Genomic DNA, 19,893 nt, shown 5'->3' with positions numbered 1-19,893 from the left:
ACAGCCTCCTCTCTGTCTGTCCCCATTCCCACTCTATACAGCCCTCCTCTCTGTCTGTCCCCATTCCCACTCTATACAGCCTCCTCTCTGTCTGTCCCCATTCCCCTTCTATACAGCCTCCTCTCTGTCTGTCCCCATTCCCACTCTATACAGCCTCCTCTCTGTCTGTCCCCATTCCCACTCTATACAGCCTCCTCTCTGTCTGTCCCCATTCCCACTCTATACAGCCTCCTCTCTGTCTGTCCCCATCCCCACTCTATACAGCCTCCTCTCTGTCTGTCCCCATTTCCCCTCTATACAGCCTCCTCTCTGTCTGTCCCCATTCCCACTCTATACAGCCTCCTCTCTGTCTGTCCCCATTCCCACTCTATACAGCCTCCTCTCTGTCTGTCCCCATTCCCACTCTATACAGCCTCCTCTCTGTCTGTCCCCATTCCACTCTATACAGCCTCCTCTCTGTCTGTCCCCATTCCCACTCTATACAGCCCCCTCCTCTCTGTCTGTCCCCATCCCCACTCTGTACAGCCTCCTCTCTGTCTGTCCCCATCCCCACTCTATACAGCCTCCTCTCTGTCTGTCCCCATTCTATACAGCCTCCTCTCTGTCTGTCCCCATCCCCATTCTATACAGCCTCCTCTGTGTCTGTCCCCATCCCCATTCTATACAGCCTCCTCTCTGTCTGTCCCCATTCTATACAGCCTCCTCTCTGTTTGTCCCCATCCCTGCTCTATACAGCCCTCCTCTCTGTCTGTCACCATTCCCACTCTATACAGCCTCCTCTCTGTCTGTCCCCATCCCCGCTCTATACAGCCCTCCTCTCCGTCTGTCCCCATTCCCACTCTATACAGCCATCCTCTCTGCCTGTCCCCATTCCCACTCTATACTGCCCTCCTCTCTGTCTGTCCCCATTCCCACTCTATGCAGCCCTCCTCTCGGTCTGTCCCCATTCCCACTCTATGCAGCCCTCTTCTCTGTCTGTCCCCATTCCCACTCTATACAGCCCTCCTCTCTGTCTGTCCCTATTCCCACTCTATACAACCTCCTCTCCATCTGTCCCCATTTCTACTCTATACAGCCTCCTCTCTGTCAGTCCCCATCCCAATTCTATACAGCCTCCTCTCTGTCTGTCCCCATTCCCACTCTATACAGCCTCCTCTCCGTCTGTCCCCATTCCCTCTATACAGCCCTCCTCTCTGTCTGTCCCCATTCCCACTCTATACAGCCATCCTCTCTGTCTGTCCCCATTCCCACTCCATACAACCTCCTCTCTGTCTGTCCCCATCCCCACTCTATACAGCCATCCTCTCTGTCTGTCCATTCCCACTCTATACAGCCCTCCTCTCTGTCTGTCCCCATTCCCTCCATACAACGTCCTCTCTGTCTGTCCCCATTCCCACTCTATACAGCCATCCTCTCTGTCGGTGTCCATTCCCACTCTATACAGCCCTCCTCTCTGTCTGTCCCCATTCCCACTCTATACATCCCTCCTCTCTGTCTGTCCCCATTCCCACGCTATACATCCCTCCTTTCTTTCTGTCCCCATTCCCACTCTATACAGCCCTCCTCTCTGTCTGTCCCCATTCCCACTCTATACAGCCATCCTCTCTGTCTGTCAACATTCCCACTCTATACAGCCATATTCTCCGTCTGTTCCCATTTCTACTCTATGCAGCCCTCCTCTCCGCCTGTCCCCATTTCTACTCTATGCAGCCCTCCTCTCTGTCTGTCCCCATTCCCACTCTATACAGCCTCCTCTCTGTCTGTCCCCATTCCCACTCTATACATCCTCCTCTCTGTCTGTCCCTATACAACCATTCCTGTCCCCATTCCCATACAGCCTCCTCTCTGTCTGTCCCCATTCCCACTCTATACAGCCCTCCTCTCTGTCTGTCCCCATTCCCACTCTATACAGCCTCTCTCCATCTGTCCCCATTCCCACTCTATACAGCCTCCTCTCTGTCAGTCCCCATCCCAATTCTATACAGCCTCCTCTCTGTCTGTCCCCATCCCATTTCTATACAGCCTCCTCTCTGTCTGTCCCCATTCTGTCTGTCTCCCATTCTATACAGCCTCCTCTCTGTCTGTCCCCATTCTATACAGCCTCCTCTCTGTCAGTCCCCATCCCCACTCTATACAGCCTCTTCTCTGTCAGTCTCCATTCCCATTCTATACTGCCTCCTCTCTGTCTGTCCCCATTCCCACTCTATACAGCCTCCTCTCTGTCAGTCCCCATCCCAATTCTATACAGCCTCCTCTCAGTCTGTCCCCATCCCCATTCTATACAGCCTCCTCTCTGTCTGTCCCCATTCCCATTCTATACAGCCTCCTCTCTGTCAGTCCCCATCCCAATTCTATACAGCCTCCTCTCTGTCTGTCCCCATTCTATACAGCCTCCTCTCTGTCAGTCCCCATTCCCATTCTATACAGCCTCCTCTCTGTCTGTCCCCATTCCCACTCTATACAGCCTCCTCTCTGTCAGTCCCCATCCCAATTCTATACAGCCTCCTCTCAGTCTGTCCCCATTCCCACTCTATACAGCCATCCTCTCTGTCTGTCAACATTCCCACTCTATACAAACTCCTCTCTGTCTGTCCCCATTCCCACTCTATACAGCCCTACTCTCCGTCTGTCCCTTTTTCTACTCTATGCAGCCCTCCTCTCCACCTGTCCCCATTTCTACTCTATGCAGCCCTCCTCTTTGTCTGTCCCCATTCCCACTCTATGCAGCCCTCCTCTTTGTCTGTCCCCATTCCCACTCTATACAGCCCTCCTCTTTGTCTGTCCCAATTCCCCCTCTACAGCCCTCCTCTCTGTCTGTCCCCATTCCCCCTCTACAGCCTCCTCTCTGTCTGTCCCCATTCCCTCTATACAGCCTCCTCTCTGTCTGTCCCCATTCCCACTCTATAGCCTCCTCTCTGTCTGTCCCCATTCCCACTCTATACAGCCATCCTCTCTGTCGTTCCCCATTCCCACTCTATACAGCCCTCCTCTCTGTCTGACCTCATTCCCACTCTATACAGCCCTCCTCTCTGTCTGACCCCATTCCCACTCTATACAGCCCTCCTCTCTGTCTGACCCCATTCCCACTCTATACAGCCCCCCTCTCAGACTTGAGTTCTTCAGTCTACCGCTAACATGCTCCAGATGTGGCCTGTGTCTGTCAAACACACCCCTTGTTGAGTAACTAAAACATGATGGGGAAAGATAGAAAATAGACTGTGAAGAAAGAGACAAGAAATGTAGCCACCAAAACACACAACACATCTAAGTACATCTCTTGTACAATGGTTAAATACATAGTTTTATAAGATTGAAATACATATTGCAAATTTGCCTCCTACAATGTAAGACAACCACAGTGACCACACTGGGTTTAGCAAACTAGGGACATGTTTTCACCAGCCTCTAACTACCCTTTTCAGGATGCACTGGGGTCAAGAATCGCTGCTCCTCTCCTCGCCATAGACTCTGGCGCTGGGCCAAGCCTCAGCCCTTTATCCAGATGACTGATCTGGAAGGGATTTTTCTCCGTGATTTTTCTGATATTTACATTAGCCAGTGTTCTCTTCGTTAGCAAGAGGTCCATAATTGTCTGGCGAAGGTCCGTGGGATGTTAGATCGCTCATCCAGCTGGACTAGAACTCTGCTGCCGCAGGCCTTCTACACAGAGCTGGGTGGCAGAACACTGTGTACAATTACATTGTTTGCTAAGAGTCCCGAAAAATAGAGCCGAGCATGAAAAAATGTCCTTTCATTACTCAGCCCCCTGGTCTTGGAATTCCCTCCAAGCCAATTTACATATAGATAAACAGGTTGTTGAGATATGTAGTTGTTTCTAGTTGTCATCTGATGTCTCTAGTTTGTGTTGTGTTTTGTAAGGAAGCATGTTGTTTTACTTCTCACACATTTCCACTGTTAGTTTGCTGTTGTATTTGTGCTGTTGCCAGTGTCTTCTGTCTGTTTTGTCTGAAATGTTTCTTGTATTTTTTATCCCAGCCCGTCCCCACAGGAGGCCTTTTGCCTCTTGCCAAGCAGTCAATGTAAATAGTACTATTTTCTTCGTTGATAGCCTGTTTAAATAAAGGTTAAATAAAAACATGTCAAAAATAGAATCAGCCATCAGTATCCTGTATTTACACAGGATTGGTTGGGATAACACACAACAGTAAGGTAAATACCGTACATGGATACTAGAGTGTACTGTATAGGAAGCAAACAAAGGTCCCGTACTGCTGCTGGACAAAACGTATACTATAGTTAATGAAATGAGAGACACGCTGAATATGGCCCCCAAATACTATACCATGTGTGACCTCATTTCGTTACCTACAGCAGTAAATAGCCCAGGTCTAAGGCTTGTGAATACTGGGAAAGGAATGTATGTTTTCATTGCCTTGTTCATACAACACAAAATTAGCATTTTGACATACATTTCATTGCCTCATTACTTTTTTAGTAACATGAAACATTGCATGTAATAATTACATTGTTCAGTTTAAGGTGCTCAACTTTCATTGAGGGAATTTCCCCTTGGTACCTTCATGGTTCCTTCATGGTTCCTTCATGGTTCCTTCATGTCATTTCCTTTATAAAGCATGTGATGCCACTACTTACCCCATCCTTACATCACCAATACACAGTCTTCTATGACCCCCTGCATTCCTGCTGTCAAAACAGGTTGAAAAGAACCGTCTGATGGGTGGGGATCATGTCTCCCCTCATAGATGTACTTTACCCTGATGTGTGTATGCTCTTTCTCTCACTCTCTCGCTCTCACTCTCTCTTTCTCTCACTCTCTCTCCTCTCCCCTTTCTCCCTCTCTCTCTTCTCTTTTTTTCTTTCGTTCTCTCTCTCTCTCTCTCTCTCTCTCTCTTTCTCTCTCTCTTTCTCTCACTCTCACCCTCTCTCCTCTCCCCTTTCTCCCTCCCCCTCTCTCTCTTCTCTTTCTATCTCTCCTCTCCCATTTCTCTCATCTCCTTCTCTTGCTCTCTCTCTCGCTCTCACTCTCTCTCGCTCTCTCTCTCCTCTCCCCCTTTCTCCCTCTCTCTCTCTTCTCTTTCTATCTCTGTCCTCTCTCCCATCTCTCTCATCTCTTTCTATCGCATCTCTTTCCATTTCATCTCTCTCCCATCTGCAGGGTCCAGCAGGCCTGATCGGTACGTCAGGGGGAGCTGGAGATCCTGGTGAAAAGGTAGAGGGGTGTTTATTCTGCCATTAGGCTTTGAGTGGATTAGCCAGACGCTGAGGGCCAGGCAGACAGGCAGACAGACCGAAAGACAGACAGACAGACAGACAGACAGACAGACAGACAGACAGACACTGACCACCCTCACATCCATATCATAAACATCACCCAATATCATAAACATCACCCTGCAATTACGGTGTTCCCACTGTCTCCTTAGACTTCACTCAACCAACCCTGCATCTCAGTCTCACACATTGAAATGTAACTTGAAATGTAAAATTATCTTTTGAACTTTGTGGCAAAGAAAGCAAATACACACACACCACACACACTCATCTGGGTCATGCTCCTTAAATATGTAAGTCATTTTAAGTCTCCATGCTGTATGAGGATAGAGAGACCCCTCTGGGATGTTTCCCAACTAGTTCCTGTGCTTATGACAACACGAAACCCCAATCATCACCCTTCAACCCTCAACTGTCAGAACTCAGCTTCCCCTGCTGCTCCCTGACTATTGACTTAAATTACTTTACTGAGGTCCTGACTGCTGATTATTGACAGGCGCTCAGCTGGATGCCCCGGTCCAGCTCCCTAGCCTACCCAGAAACACCTTCTCTCTGTCAGAACATTGCTCTAAAATGCTTGCTCTCTCAGACATACCTACAACTCTCTCTTTCCCTTTATCTCTCTCTCTCTCTCTCTCTCAGACAGACCTACAACTCTCTCTTTCCCTTTATCTCTCTCTCTCTCTCTCTCTCGCTCTCTCTCTCTCTCAGAAAGACCTACAACTCTCTCTTTCCCTTTATCTCTCTCTCTCTCTCTCTCTCTCTCTCTCTCTCTCTCTCTCAGACAGACCTACAACTCTCTCTTTCCCTTTATCTCTCTCTCTCTCTCTCTCTCTCTCTCTCTCTCTCTCTCAGACAGACCTACACCGTCGTTGCCCCTCCTTATGACTTACATTGTATCTGTCAGCACCAGAACCAGCCGTACCCTGTCAGCCAGTGAATTCCTTTCAGATGAAATACATTTAATCCAATTATGCACTTTGATTTAGACAGATTTTTCAAATACAGAGCTCTAAATCCATTCTTTGTTTTTAAGTACTGTAGGCTGCTTACAGTGAGGGAATAGTGTATCAGTGCTTGTACAGTCGCGACAGGAGAACTGTGGATTCAAATATAAATGATACAGACTGTTAGAGACTAGAGGAGAGACCCAGTCAGACTGTTAGATACTAGAGGAGAGACCCAGTCAGACTCTTAGATACTAGAGGAGAGACCCAGTCAGACTGTTAGATACTAGAGGAGAGACCCAGTCAGACTGTTAGATACTAGAGGAGAGACCCAGTCAGACTGTTAGATACTAGAGGAGAGACCCAGTCAGACTATTAGAGACTAGAGGAGAGACCCAGTCAGACTGTTAGATACTAGAGGAGAGACCCAGTCAGACTGTTTGATACTAGAGGAGAGACCCAGTCAGACTATTAGATACTAGAGGAGAGACCCAGTCAGACTGTTAGATACTAGAGGAGAGACCCAGTCAGACTGTTAGATACTAGAGGAGAGACCCAGTCAGACTGTTAGATACTAGAGGAGAGACCCAGTCAGACTGTTAGATACTAGAGGAGAGACCCAGTCAGACTATTAGAGACTAGAGGAGAGACCCAGTCAGACTATTAGAGACTAGAGGAGAGACCCAGTCAGACTATTAGAGACTAGAGGAGAGACCCAGTCAGACTGTTAGATACTAGAGGAGAGACCCAGTCAGACTGTTAGATACTAGAGGAGAGACCCAGTCAGACTGTTAGATACTAGAGGAGAGACCCAGTCAGACTATTAGAGACTAGAGGAGAGACCCAGTCAGACTGTTAGATACTAGAGGAGAGACCCAGTCAGACTGTTAGATACTAGAGGAGAGACCCAGTCAGACTATTAGAGACTAGAGGAGAGACCCATTCAGACTATTAGAGACTAGAGGAGAGACCCAGTCAGACAATTAGAGACTAGAGGAGAGACCCAGTCAGACTGTTAGATACTAGAGGAGAGACCCAGTTAGACTGTTAGATACTAGAGGAGAGACCCAGTCAGACTGTTAGATACTTGAGGAGAGACCCAGTCAGACTGTTAGATACTAGAGGAGAGACCCAGTCAGACTGTTAGATACTAGAGGAGAGACCCAGTCAGACTCTTAGATACTAGAGGAGAGACCCAGTCAGACTCTTAGATACTAGAGGAGAGACCCAGTCAGACTCTTAGATATTAGAGGAGAGACCCAGTCAGACTGTTAGATACTAGAGGAGAGACCCAGTCAGACTATTAGATACTAGAGGAGAGACCCAGTCAGACTGTTAGATACTAGAGGAGAGACCCAGTCAGACTGTTAGATACTAGAGGAGAGACCCAGTCAGACTGTTAGATACTAGAGGAGAGACCCAGTCAGACTGTTAGATACTAGAGGAGAGACCCAGTCAGACTATTAGAGACTAGAGGAGAGACCCAGTCAGACTATTAGAGACTAGAGGAGAGACCCAGTCAGACTATTAGAGACTAGAGGAGAGACCCAGTCAGACTATTAGAGACTAGAGGAGAGACCCAGTCAGACTATTAGAGACTAGAGGAGAGACCCAGTCAGACTGTTAGATACTAGAGGAGAGACCCAGTCAGACTGTTAGATACTAGAGGAGAGACCCAGTCAGACTGTTAGATACTAGAGGAGAGACCCAGTCAGACTATTAGAGACTAGAGGAGAGACCCAGTCAGACTGTTAGATACTAGAGGAGAGACCCAGTCAGACTGTTAGATACTAGAGGAGAGACCCAGTCAGACTATTAGAGACTAGAGGAGAGACCCATTCAGACTATTAGAGACTAGAGGAGAGACCCAGTCAGACAATTAGAGACTAGAGGAGAGACCCAGTCAGACTGTTAGATACTAGAGGAGAGACCCAGTTAGACTGTTAGATACTAGAGGAGAGACCCAGTCAGACTGTTAGATACTTGAGGAGAGACCCAGTCAGACTGTTAGATACTAGAGGAGAGACCCAGTCAGACTGTTAGATACTAGAGGAGAGACCCAGTCAGACTGTTAGATACTAGAGGAGAGACCCAGTCAGACTCTTAGATACTAGAGGAGAGACCCAGTCAGACTCTTAGATATTAGAGGAGAGACCCAGTCAGACTGTTAGATACTAGAGGAGAGACCCAGTCAGGCTGTTAGATACTAGAGGAGAGACCCAGTTAGACTGTTAGATACTAGAGGAGAGACCCAGTCAGACTGTTAGATACTGGAGGAGAGACCCAGTCAGACTGTTAGATACTAGAGGATCACTGTTAGAGAGGAGAGACCCAGTTAGACTGTTAGATACTAGAGGAGAGACCCAGTTAGACTGTTAGATACTAGAGGAGAGACCCAGTCAGACTGTTAGATACTAAAGGAGAGACCCAGTCAGGCTGTTAGATACTAGAGGAGAGACCCAGTTAGACTGTTAGATACTAGAGGAGAGACCCAGTCAGGCTCATCCATCCACAACTTTCAGAGTTTTACTGTAACAAGCTGGCCAGTCCTGTTACATAGTGTGAGTGGGGGGATTTTACTATAGACAGACATTAGTATCCACTTTAAATGCCCACTCTGTGATATTTACAGCTCTCACTCTAGCCTGTACTGTGTTCTGGGGGCTCTCATATTACCTCATGTCCTGTGGAGCCGATAGGTTTGAAGTTTGGATGTATGGAGGTGCAGGTCGGGGGTGGTACAGTGGTTAACGATCCTTCTCCTGTGCTTGTGTTTCCCAGGGTGACCGTGGTCCTGCAGGTCCGTTGGGTCCTCCTGGGGAGATGGGGTCCAGGGTAGGTACAGAACTAAGTACACAATGTCTATATGCACCACTTAGAGAGAGTGTCTGGAAGCATTACACTGGTGGCATGTTGGCAGGGGGGGTTTGGAGGCATATCAACAGCACTTTTTGTTATCTTAGTTTCTGTATTTTCTGTGTTTGATCAACTGTAACTCTGAACCTCAAGGCAGTATCTAAAAATGGTGTAACTACTGTATGGCTCTGTCCCATATCTTAATATAAATGCTATTTCCTCTTTAGCGTTTGGGATACCTATCTTAGAGTTCTGTACACTATCCTCCTATGTTCTCTTCCCCTGTCTGTCTGTGAATGCTCTTCTGTAGTCTTGGCCTGTGTCCCTCTCTCTCTGTGTCTGTCTGTGAATGTTCTTCTGTAGTCTTGACCTGTGTCCCTCTCTCTCTGTGTCTGTCTGTGAATGTTCTTCTGTAGTCTTGGCCTGTGTCCCTCTCTCTCTGTGTCTGTCTGTGAATGTTCTTCTCTTGGCCTGTGTCTGTCTGTCTGAATGTTCTTCTGTAGTCTTGGCCTGTGTCCCTCTCTCTCTGTGTCTGTCTGTGAATGTTCTTCTATAGTCTTGGCCTGTGTCCCTCTCTCTCTGTGTCTGTCTGTGAATGTTCTTCTGTAGTCTTGGTGTCCTGTGTCTGTCTGTGAATGTTCTTCTGTAGTCTTGACCTGTGTCTGTGTCTGTCTGAATGTTCTTCTGTAGTCTTGGCCTGTGTCCTTCTCTCTGTGTCTGTCTGTGAATGTTCTTCTGTAGTCTTGGCCTGTGTCCCTCTCTCTCTGTGTCTGTCTGTGAATGTTCTTCTGTAGTCTTGACCTGTGTCCCTCTCTCTCTGTGTCTGTCTGTGAATGTTCTTCTGTAGTCTTGACCTGTGTCCCTCTCTCTCTGTGTCTGTCTGTGAATGTTCTTCTGTGTCTTGGCCTGTGTCCCTCTCTCTCTGTGTCTGTCTGTCTTCTGAGTCTTGGCCTGTGTCCCTCTCTCTCTGTGTCTGTCTGTGAATGTTCTTCTGTAGTCTTGACCTGTGTCCCTCTCTCTCTCTCTCTCTGTGTCTGTCTGTGAATGTTCTTCTGTAGTCTTGGCCTGTGTCCCTCTCTCTCTGTGTCTGTCTGTGAATGTTCTTCTGTAGTCTTGGCCTGTGTCCCTCTCTCTCTGTGTCTGTCTGTGAATGTTCTTCTGTAGTCTTGGCCTGTGTCCTTCTCTTGGCCTCTCTCTCTCTGTGTCTGTCTGTGAATGTTCTTCTGTAGTCTTGACCTGTGTCCCTCTCTCTCTGTGTCTGTCTGTGAATGTTCTTCTGTAGTCTTGACCTGTGTCCCTCTCTCTCTGTGTCTGTCTGTGAATGTTCTTCTGTAGTCTTGACCTGTGTCCCTCTCTCTCTGTGTCTGTCTGTGAATGTTCTTCTGTAGTCTTGACCTGTGTCCCTCTCTCTCTGTGTCTGTCTGTGAATGTTCTTCTGTAGTCTTGGCCTGTGTCCTGTGAATGTTCTCTCTCTGTGTCTCTCTCTCTGTGTCTGTCTGTGAATGTTCTTCTGTAGTCTTGACCTGTGTCCCTCTCTCTCTGTGTCTGTCTGTGAATGTTCTTCTGTAGTCTTGGCCTGTGTCCCTCTCTCTCTGTGTCTGTCTGTGAATGTTCTTCTGTAGTCTTGACCTGTGTCCCTCTCTCTCTGTGTCTGTCTGTGAATGTTCTTCTGTAGTCTTGACCTGTGTCCCTCTCTCTCTGTGTCTGTCTGTGAATGTTCTTCTGTAGTCTTGACCTGTGTCCCTCTCTCTCTGTGTCTGTCTGTGAATGTTCTTCTGTAGCCTTGACCTGTGTACCTCTCTCTCTCTGTCTGTGAATGCTTGTTTACAGCCTTGACCTGTGTCTCTCCCCCTCGCTCTCTCTCCCTGTGATTAAGCCCTGCCTGTGTCTGTGAGCATTCTAGTGTAGCAGAGCTTTGTGAGCACTGCAGTGTTCTGTGGAGTGTCTGGAGACAGAGAGAGACTGGTTGATGTTCCTTGCTGGCTTAGGGCCTGTCGACAGACAGCTCCAGGTTTGTGTCTTTGGTCACCAGCCCTGAGCTTCTGGCTGGCTGGCTGGCTGGCTCCCTGGCTGATCGTCTGGCTGCTGACTGGCTGCTTGCCACCTTGGCTGGCTGGCTGGATGGCTGGCTGGCTGGCTGCCTGTCTCCTTGGCTGCCTCGCTGGCTGGCTGTCTAACTGGTTGACTTGCTGGCTGACAGGTTGGCTGGCTGGTTGGCTGACTGGATGGTTGGCTGGCAGGCTGCAACCAGTCAGTGGGATGAGTGATGGTGGCCCTGGCCAAACCTTCCTGTCCTGTAACAGCCACACTGCAGACAAGCAAAACCACAAAGTCGAGGGCTTCAGGAATAATTCAGTGTTGATGTCAGGGTCCTTGTAAAATATAGTTTTATTTTGGAATGATTGCATAACAGGGATGGAGTTTCAGTTGAATGATTTTATTTTAGTTAACCGTTAGCATAGATTGGCTGTACAGAGGGAGAGTTGCATACACACACTGCTCCCTGTACTAACCAGAAACCTTGGCTGTGTTCCTCTCTCTTGTTCTCTGGCATTAGTTCGAGCTCAGTACGCTGAAGGAGAGACTCTTCTCAATCAACCAATCAATCAATCAACAGTCACATTAATGGTTACATGCCCAGACAAGGAAATTGCCCAAGTCTCCTACAATTAACAGCTTACTTTGCAAAATGTACTTTACTTTCCTCACTAATTGTTTGTCCTTTCTTCTGGTTTCTGTTTTGGTCCAAGGGGTATCCAGGCCTTCCAGGCGGACCCGGCGATGTAGGTCTGCAAGGCCCATTTGTAAGTCTTCAGCAATGAAACTTTGTTGTGAAATATGTCTGACGTTCTATCCCACTCATATAATGTTAGGGTAGCATTTTCTCTCTATTTCTATCTCCCTCTCTCTCTGTCCCTCTCTCTCTCTCTCTCTCTCGCTCTCTCAATTCGATTCAAAGGGCTTTAGTGGCATGGGAAACATATCTTTACATTGCCAAAGCAAGTGAAATAGATCATAAACAAAAGTGAAATAAACAATACAAAATGTAGAGAAAACATTTTCAAAGGAATACAGACATTTCAAATGTCATATTACAGCTATATACAATGTTACAATGATGTGCAAATAATTAAAGTACAAAAGGGAAAATAAATGAACATAAATATAGGTTGTATTTACAACGGTGTTTGTTCTTCACTGGTTGCCCTTTTCTTGTGGCAACAGGTCACAAATCTTGCTGCTGTGGTGGCACACTGTGGTATTTCACCCAATAGATATGGGAGTTGCTCAAAATTGGATTTGTTTTCTAAATCTTTGTGGATCTGTGTAATCTGAGGGAAATATGTGTCTCTAATATGGTCATACATTGGGCAGGAGGTTAGGAAGTGCAGCTCAGTGTTCACCTCATTTTGTGGGCAGTGAGCACATAGCCTGTCTTCTCTTGAGAGCCAGGTCTGCCTACGGCAGCCTCTCTCAATGGCAAGGCTATGCTCACTCAGTCTGTACATATTCTGTATGTCTGTATATATTTTGATTTGTTTAACAGTTTTTTGGTTACTACATGATTCCATATGTGTTATTTCATAGTTTTGATGTCTTCACTATTATTCTACAATGTAGAAAATATTAAAAATCCCTTGAATGAGTAGGTGTGTCCAAACTGGTACTGTGTGTTGAAGAGGTTGGGGCTCAAGCTGCATCCGTGTCTCTCTGTCTCTCTCTCTCCTTGGGCCAGAGGAAAGCACTCTCCCTCTCTCTCATTGAGTGCACTTGTGGTTGGAGAGGAGATAACGTTCCTCGTCATCAGTAGGGCTTGTGACATATAAACATTATGAATTTAACGGATTGAACAGATTAAATACATTGACTCCCTTATTTTATGTCTTGTCTAGTTATCGTAAACACTTTAATTGCGGGATTAATATAAATATGTAAATCGAGTCTGTAACGCTCAATGAGTGAATGGGTGTGGAGTCAGTAACGCTCAATGAGTGAATGGGTGTGGAGTCAGTAACGCTCAATGAGTGAATGGGTGTGGAGTCAGTAACGCTCAATGAGTGAATGGGTGTGGAGTCAGTAACGCTCAATGAGTGAATGGGTGTGGAGTCAGTAACGCTCAATGAGTGAATGGGTGTGGAGTCAGTAACGCTCAATGAGTGAATGGGTGTGGAGTCGCTCAATGAGTGAATGGGTGTGGAGTCAGTAAATGGGTGTGGAGTCAGCTCAATGAGTGAATGGGTGTGGAGTCAGTAACGCTCAATGAGTGAATGGGTGTGGGTGTGGAGTCAGTAACGCTCAATGAGTGAATGGGTGTGGAGTCTCAATGAGTGAATGGGTGTGGAGTCAGTAACGCTCAATGAGTGAATGGGTGTGGAGTCAGTAACGCTCAATGAGTGAATGGGTGAGTGAATGGGTGTGGAGTCAGTAACGCTCAATGAGTGAATGGGTGTGGAGTCAGTAACGCTCAATGAGTGAATGGGTGTGGAGTCAATGAGTGAATGGGTGTGGAGTCGCTCAATGAGTGAATGGGTGTGGAGTCAGTAACGCTCAATGAGTGAATGGGTGTGGAGTCAGTAACGCTCAATGAGTGAATGGGTGTGGAGTCAGTGAATGGGTGTGGAGTCGCTCAATGAGTGAATGGGTGTGGAGTCAGTAACGCTCAATGAGTGAATGGGTCAGTGGAGTGAATGTGTGGAGTCAGTACGCTCAATGAATGGGTGAATGGGTGAATGGGTGTGGAGTCAGTAACGCTCAATGAGTGAATGGGTGTGGAGTCAGTAACGCTCAATGAGTGAATGGGTGTGGAGTCAGTAATGGGTGTGGAGTCGCTCAATGAGTGAATGGGTGTGGAGTCAGTAACGCTCAATGAGTGAATGGGTGTGGAGTCAGTAACGCTCAATGAATGTGAATGGGTGAATGGGTGTGGAGTCTGCTCAATGAGTGAATGGGTGTGGAGTCAGTAACGCTCAATGAGTGAATGGGTGTGGAGTCAGTAACGCTCAATGAGTGAATGGGTGTGGAGTCAGTGTGGAACGCTCAATGAGTGAATGGGTGTGGAGTCAGTAACGCTCAATGAGTGAATGGGTGTGGAGTCAGTAACGCTCAATGAGTGAATGGGTGTGGAGTCGCTCAATGAGTGAATGGGTGTGGAGTCAGTAACGCTCAATGAGTGAATGGGTGTGGAGTCAGTAACGCTCAATGAGTGAATGGGTGTGGAGTCAGTAACGCTCAATGAGTGAATGGGTGTGGAGTCAGTAACGCTCAATGAGTGAATGGGTGTGGAGTCAGTAACGCTCAATGAGTGAATGGGTGAATGGGTGTGGAGTGTCAATGGTGAATGGGTGTGGAGTCAGTAACGCTCAATGAGTGAATGGGTGTGGAGTCAGTAAATGAGTGAATGGGTGTGGAGTCAGTAACTCAATGAGTGAATGGGTGTGGAGTCAGTAACGCTCAATGAGTGAATGGGTGTGGAGTCTGTAACGCTCAATGAGTGAATGGGTGTGGAGTCAGTAACGCTCAATGAGTGAATGGGTGTGGAGTCAGTAACGCTCAATGAGTGAACGAACTTAAATAACCCCACCCTAACAACCAAACAATGAACAGGTGAAACCAATTAGACAAAACCAAACGAACACGCAACAAAGGATCGGTGGCAGCTAGTAGACCGGTGACGACGACTGCCGAGCGCCACCGAACAAGAAGGGGAGCCACCTTCGGTAATATTCGTGACAGAGTCTGAAGATTTGTTGTAAATGATCTTGTACTATTATAAATACTTACCATTTAACTGGGAAACTTGATATAATTTTGCCTGTTTCTCACATTAAAGTCTGGCCTTCCATAAGCACAGTACTTCAATAGACTGACTGATTATTATGCAATACTGTATAACAGCTTCTTTACTCTGACTCATTTTGACTGTCTGTAGGTGACCGGATTGGGTTGAGACATTTTATATACAGTAGATAGACAATGCTCATTTAGCCTCATTTAGTCAGTGTAAACGTTCTCACTCAATAGCATCCATTGTAGCTTCTACTGTACATCTACACTACAGCTGGGTGATCACATCAGAAAACATCTGATCAACAGGTGGAATGTAGATGATTGTCTGCTCTATTTCAAACAGAAACAGTGTGACTTACTGTGTAATTGATTGGGTTGCATCTCTCCTGTTCCACATTTAGCATTTGTGAACTGTGACACTGCAACTGAATTGAACGGTCATGAACTCTCTCGAACACATCAATAACAATCCCCCCTCCCACTCTCCCTCTCTCTCTCTCTCTCTCTCTCTCCCTCCCTCCCCCTCTCTCTCTCTCTCCCTCTCTCCCTCCCTCCCGCCCTCTCGCTCTCCCTCTCGCTCTCCCTCCCAGGGTCCTCAGGGGCAGAGGGGTATACCAGGGGTCCCGGGGCCAAAGGGCAGAAGGGTAAGATAACTATTTTTATCTCCCTCCTCCACTCTCTTTCCCTCCTCTGTTCTGTTCTACATGTCTCATCAGTAACAATGTGAGCTATAATGGACAAGAGGAACCTTGATTTAATCATGCAAACCTAACCCTGTTTTCATAATGCAACCTAACCCTGATTTAATCATGTAACCTAACCCTGATTTAATCATGCACCTAACCCTGGTTTAATCATGCAACCTAACCCTGGTTTAATCATGCAACCTAACCCTGGTTTAATCATGCAACCTAACCCTGGTTTAATCATGCAACCTAACCCTGATGTAATCATGCAACCTAATCCTGATTTAATCATGTAACCTAACCCTGATTTAATCATGTACCTAACCCTGATTTAATCAAGCACCTAATCCTGATTTAATCATGTAACCTAACCCTGATTTTCCTCAAACACCAGTCTAACATTTCATATGTATTCATTTTCACACATTATCTCCAGGTTAGGGTGATTAACAGAGTGTGTTGCATTATTAGATGCTGCTGATTGTTTTACGAGCACCACAAAGAAGTGAATCAGAGATTATCGAGCTCAGGCCTAATGTTGAGCTCATGAGACACCTGGTGGTCGAGAGGAGTATGACACGGACACAATAATAAACCATCTTGCCTATGCTTTTCCTTATGGGTAGTCCCGGGAATTGAACCCACTATCTTAGCGTTGCAAACCCCATGCTCTAGCAACTGAGCTACAGAGGACTACAGTACACTGATACAGTACCTTACATAGCAACCATGGGCTTAGAGAAGTAATGTATTTAACATGATCTAAGCTTTAAACACTATTGGAATCTTATAGTCTGTTGTGTGAGACTGCATGAGAGACCCAGTCTATCAGCAGTAGTGTGCACCAGAGAGCTGCGTGGTGACTGCATGAGAGATCCTCTCTATCTGCAGTAGTATCCACCAGAGAGCTGTGTGGTGACTGCATGAGAGATCCCATCTATCAGCAGTAGTATCCACAAGAGAGCTGTCTGGTGACTGCATGAGAGATCCCATCTATCAGCAGTAGTATCCACAAGAGAGCTGTGTGGTGACTGCATGAGAGATCCCATTTATCAGCAGTAGTATCCACAAGAGAGCTGTGTGGTGACTGCATGAGAGATCCCATCTATCAGCAGTAGTATCCACCAGAGAGCTGCGTGGTGACTGCATGAGAGATCCCATCTATCAGCAGTAGTATCCACCAGAGAGCTGTGTGGTGACTGCATGAGAGATCCCATCTATCAGCAGTAGTATCCACCAGAGAGCTGTGTGGTGACTGCATGAGAGATCCCATCTATCAGCAGTAGTATCCACCAGAGAGCTGTGTGGTGACTGCATGAGAGATCCCATCTATTAGCAGTAGTATCCACAAGAGAGCTGTGTGGTGACTGCATGAGAGATCCCATCTATCAGCAGTAGTATCCACCAGAGAGCTGTGTGGTGACTGCATGAGAGATCCCATCTATCAGCAGTAGTATCCACAAGAGAGCTGCGTGGTGACTGCATGAGAGATCCCGTCTATCAGCAGTAGTATCCACCAGAGAGCTGTGTGGTGACTGCATGAGAGATCCCGTCTATCAGCAGTAGTATCCACCAGAGAGCTGTGTGGTGACTGCATGAGAGATCCCATGTATCAGCAGTAGTATCCACAAGAGAGCTTTGTGGTGACTGGGCACTCTGCGTCTCTCCTTAGCATTTCTCCTTTACTTTTCTCTGTCCGTTGACAAAGACACACATCTGGGTGGAACTCTGCAACTGACTGGCCATGGCACCGACTGTACTGGCTCCTGGCATCACCCACCTGGCTGGCACTGGGGTGCCAACCCACATTGGCACCACAGACGGGCAGAGGCGCTTACTCTACCACCTAGTCACCGACGCAGAGTGCCCACTCACATCACATCCTCTGCACAGTAGTCTGAACCATCTATCACTTTGTGAAAGGATTCACAGTAAATGTAGGAATCCACAATGGAGATAACTAAATTCCCTAACCACAGAGTAGTACAGACCACAGGAGGTGGAATGGTATCAAATACATCAAACATGTGGTTTCCAGGTGTTTGATGCCATTGCATTTGCTCTGTTCTAGCCATTATTATCAAATCAAATCAAAAATCAAATTTATTTATATAGCCCTTCGTACATCAGCTGATATCTCAAAGTGCTGTACAGAAACCCAGCCTAAAACCCCAAACAGCAAGCAATGCAGGTGTAGAAGCACGGTGGCTAGGAAAAACTCCCTAGAAAGGCCAAAACCTAGGAAGAAACCTAGAGAGGAACCAGGCTATGTGGGGTGGCCAGTCCTCTTCTGGCTGTGCCGGGTGGAGATTATAACAGAACATGGCCAAGATGTTCAAATGTTCAAAAATGACCAGCATGGTCGTATAATAATAAGGCAGAACAGTTGAAACTGGAGCAGCAGCACGGCCAGGTGGACTGGGGACAGCAAGGAGTCATCATGTCAGGTAGTCCTGGGGCATGGTCCTAGGGCTCAGGTCCTCCGAGAGAGAGAAAAAAAGAGAGAATTAGAGAGAGCATATGTGGGGTGGCCAGTCTTCTTCTGGCTGTGCCGGGTGGAGATTATAACAGAACATGGCCAAGATGTTCAAATGTTCAAAAATGACCAGCATGGTCGTATAATAATAAGGCAGAACAGTTGAAACTGGAGCAGCAGCACGGCCAGGTGGACTGGGGACAGCAAGGAGTCATCATGTCAGGTAGTCCTGGGGCATGGTCCTAGGGCTCAGGTCCTCCGAGAGAGAGAAAAAAAGAGAGAATTAGAGAGAGCATATGTGGGGTGGCCAGTCCTCTTCTGGCTGTGCCGGGTGGAGATTATAACAGAACATGGCCAAGATGTTCAAATGTTCATAAATGATCAGCATGTTCGAATAATAAGAAGGCAGAACAGTTGAAACTGGAGCAGCAGCACGGCCAGGTGGACTGGGGACAGCAAGGAGTCATCAGGTCAGGTAATCCTGGGGCATGGGGCATGAATTCCAGAACCTAAAGTCACTGCCCACGTAAAGGTTACATTATATGATGTTTGTTTATTGTTTATGTTGTTTATTTAAGTGTCATACACCTAACGGTGTCCAGCCCACATTGGCTTACAAGACACTTCTAGCCACACTACACAAACAGTACATTACACAAACAGTACATTACACAAACAGTACAGCTACCATCTAGCCACACTACACAAACAGTACAGCTACCATCTAGCCACACTACACAAACAGTACATTACACAAACAGTACAGCTACCATCTAGCCACACTACACAAACAGTACAGCTACCATCTAGCCACACTACACAAACAGTACAATACACAAACAGTACAGCTACCATCTAGCCACACTACACAAAAAGTACATTACACAAATAGTATAGCTACCATCTAGCCACACTACACAAACAGTACAGCTACCATCTAGCCACACTACACAAACAGTACATTACACAAACAGTACAGCTACCATCTAGCCACACTACACAAACAGTACAGCTACCATCTAGCCACACTACACAAACAGTACATTACACAAACAGTACAGCTACCATCTAGCCACACTACACAAACAGTACATTAAACAAACAGTACATTACACAAACAGTACATTACACAAACAGTACAGCTACCATCTAGCCACACTACATAAACAGTACAGCTACCATCTAGCCACACTACACAAACAGTACAATACACAAACAGTACAGCTACCATCTAGCCACACTACACAAACAGTACATTACACAAACAGTATAGCTACCATCTAGCCACACTACACAAACAGTACAGCTACCATCTAGCCACACTACACAAACAGTACATTACACAAACAGTACAGCTACCATCTAGCCACACTACACAAACAGTACAGCTACCATCTAGCCACACTACACAAACAGTACAGTACAGCTACCATCTAGCCACACTACACAAACAGTACAGCTACCATCTAGCCACACTACACAAACAGTACAGCTACCATCTAGCACAAAAACAGTACAGCTACCATCTAGCCACACTACACAAACAGTACATTACACAAACAGTACAGCTACCATCTAGCCCCACTACACAAACAGTACAGCTACCATCTAGCCACACAAACAGTACATTACACAAACAGTACAGCTACCATCTAGCCCCACTACACAAACAGTACAGCTACCATCTAGCCATACTACACAAACAGTACATTACACAAACAGTACAGCTACCATCTAGCCACACTACACAAACAGTACATTACACAAACAGTACAGCTACCATCTAGCCATACTACACAAACAGTAACTACATCAAAACAGTACAGCTACCATCTAGCCATACTACACAAACAGTACATTACACAAACAGTACAGCTACCATCTAGCC

The 19,893-nt window shown here is 46.7% G+C and overlaps 1 protein-coding gene across 2 annotated transcripts in view; it reads left to right on the top strand.

The window, feature by feature from the left end:
* Positions 1-19,893, top strand: part of LOC112233914 (collagen alpha-1(XXIV) chain-like) — a 260,500-nt gene that overhangs the window by 141,143 nt on the left and 99,464 nt on the right. For both annotated transcript variants that reach the window (XM_042322354.1, XM_042322355.1), the window contains exons 25-28: positions 5,138-5,191; positions 8,982-9,035; positions 11,807-11,860; positions 15,434-15,487. In XM_042322354.1, the coding sequence (XP_042178288.1) occupies positions 5,138-5,191; positions 8,982-9,035; positions 11,807-11,860; positions 15,434-15,487 (216 nt within the window). The remainder of the gene's footprint in view (positions 1-5,137; positions 5,192-8,981; positions 9,036-11,806; positions 11,861-15,433; positions 15,488-19,893) is intronic.

This window comes from Oncorhynchus tshawytscha, linkage group LG05, assembly GCF_018296145.1.
Source record: "Oncorhynchus tshawytscha isolate Ot180627B linkage group LG05, Otsh_v2.0, whole genome shotgun sequence".
Lineage (NCBI taxonomy): Eukaryota > Metazoa > Chordata > Actinopteri > Salmoniformes > Salmonidae > Oncorhynchus > Oncorhynchus tshawytscha.
The sequence above is the reverse complement of the archived record's forward strand: the minus strand, read 5'-3'. Positions and strand labels throughout refer to the sequence as shown.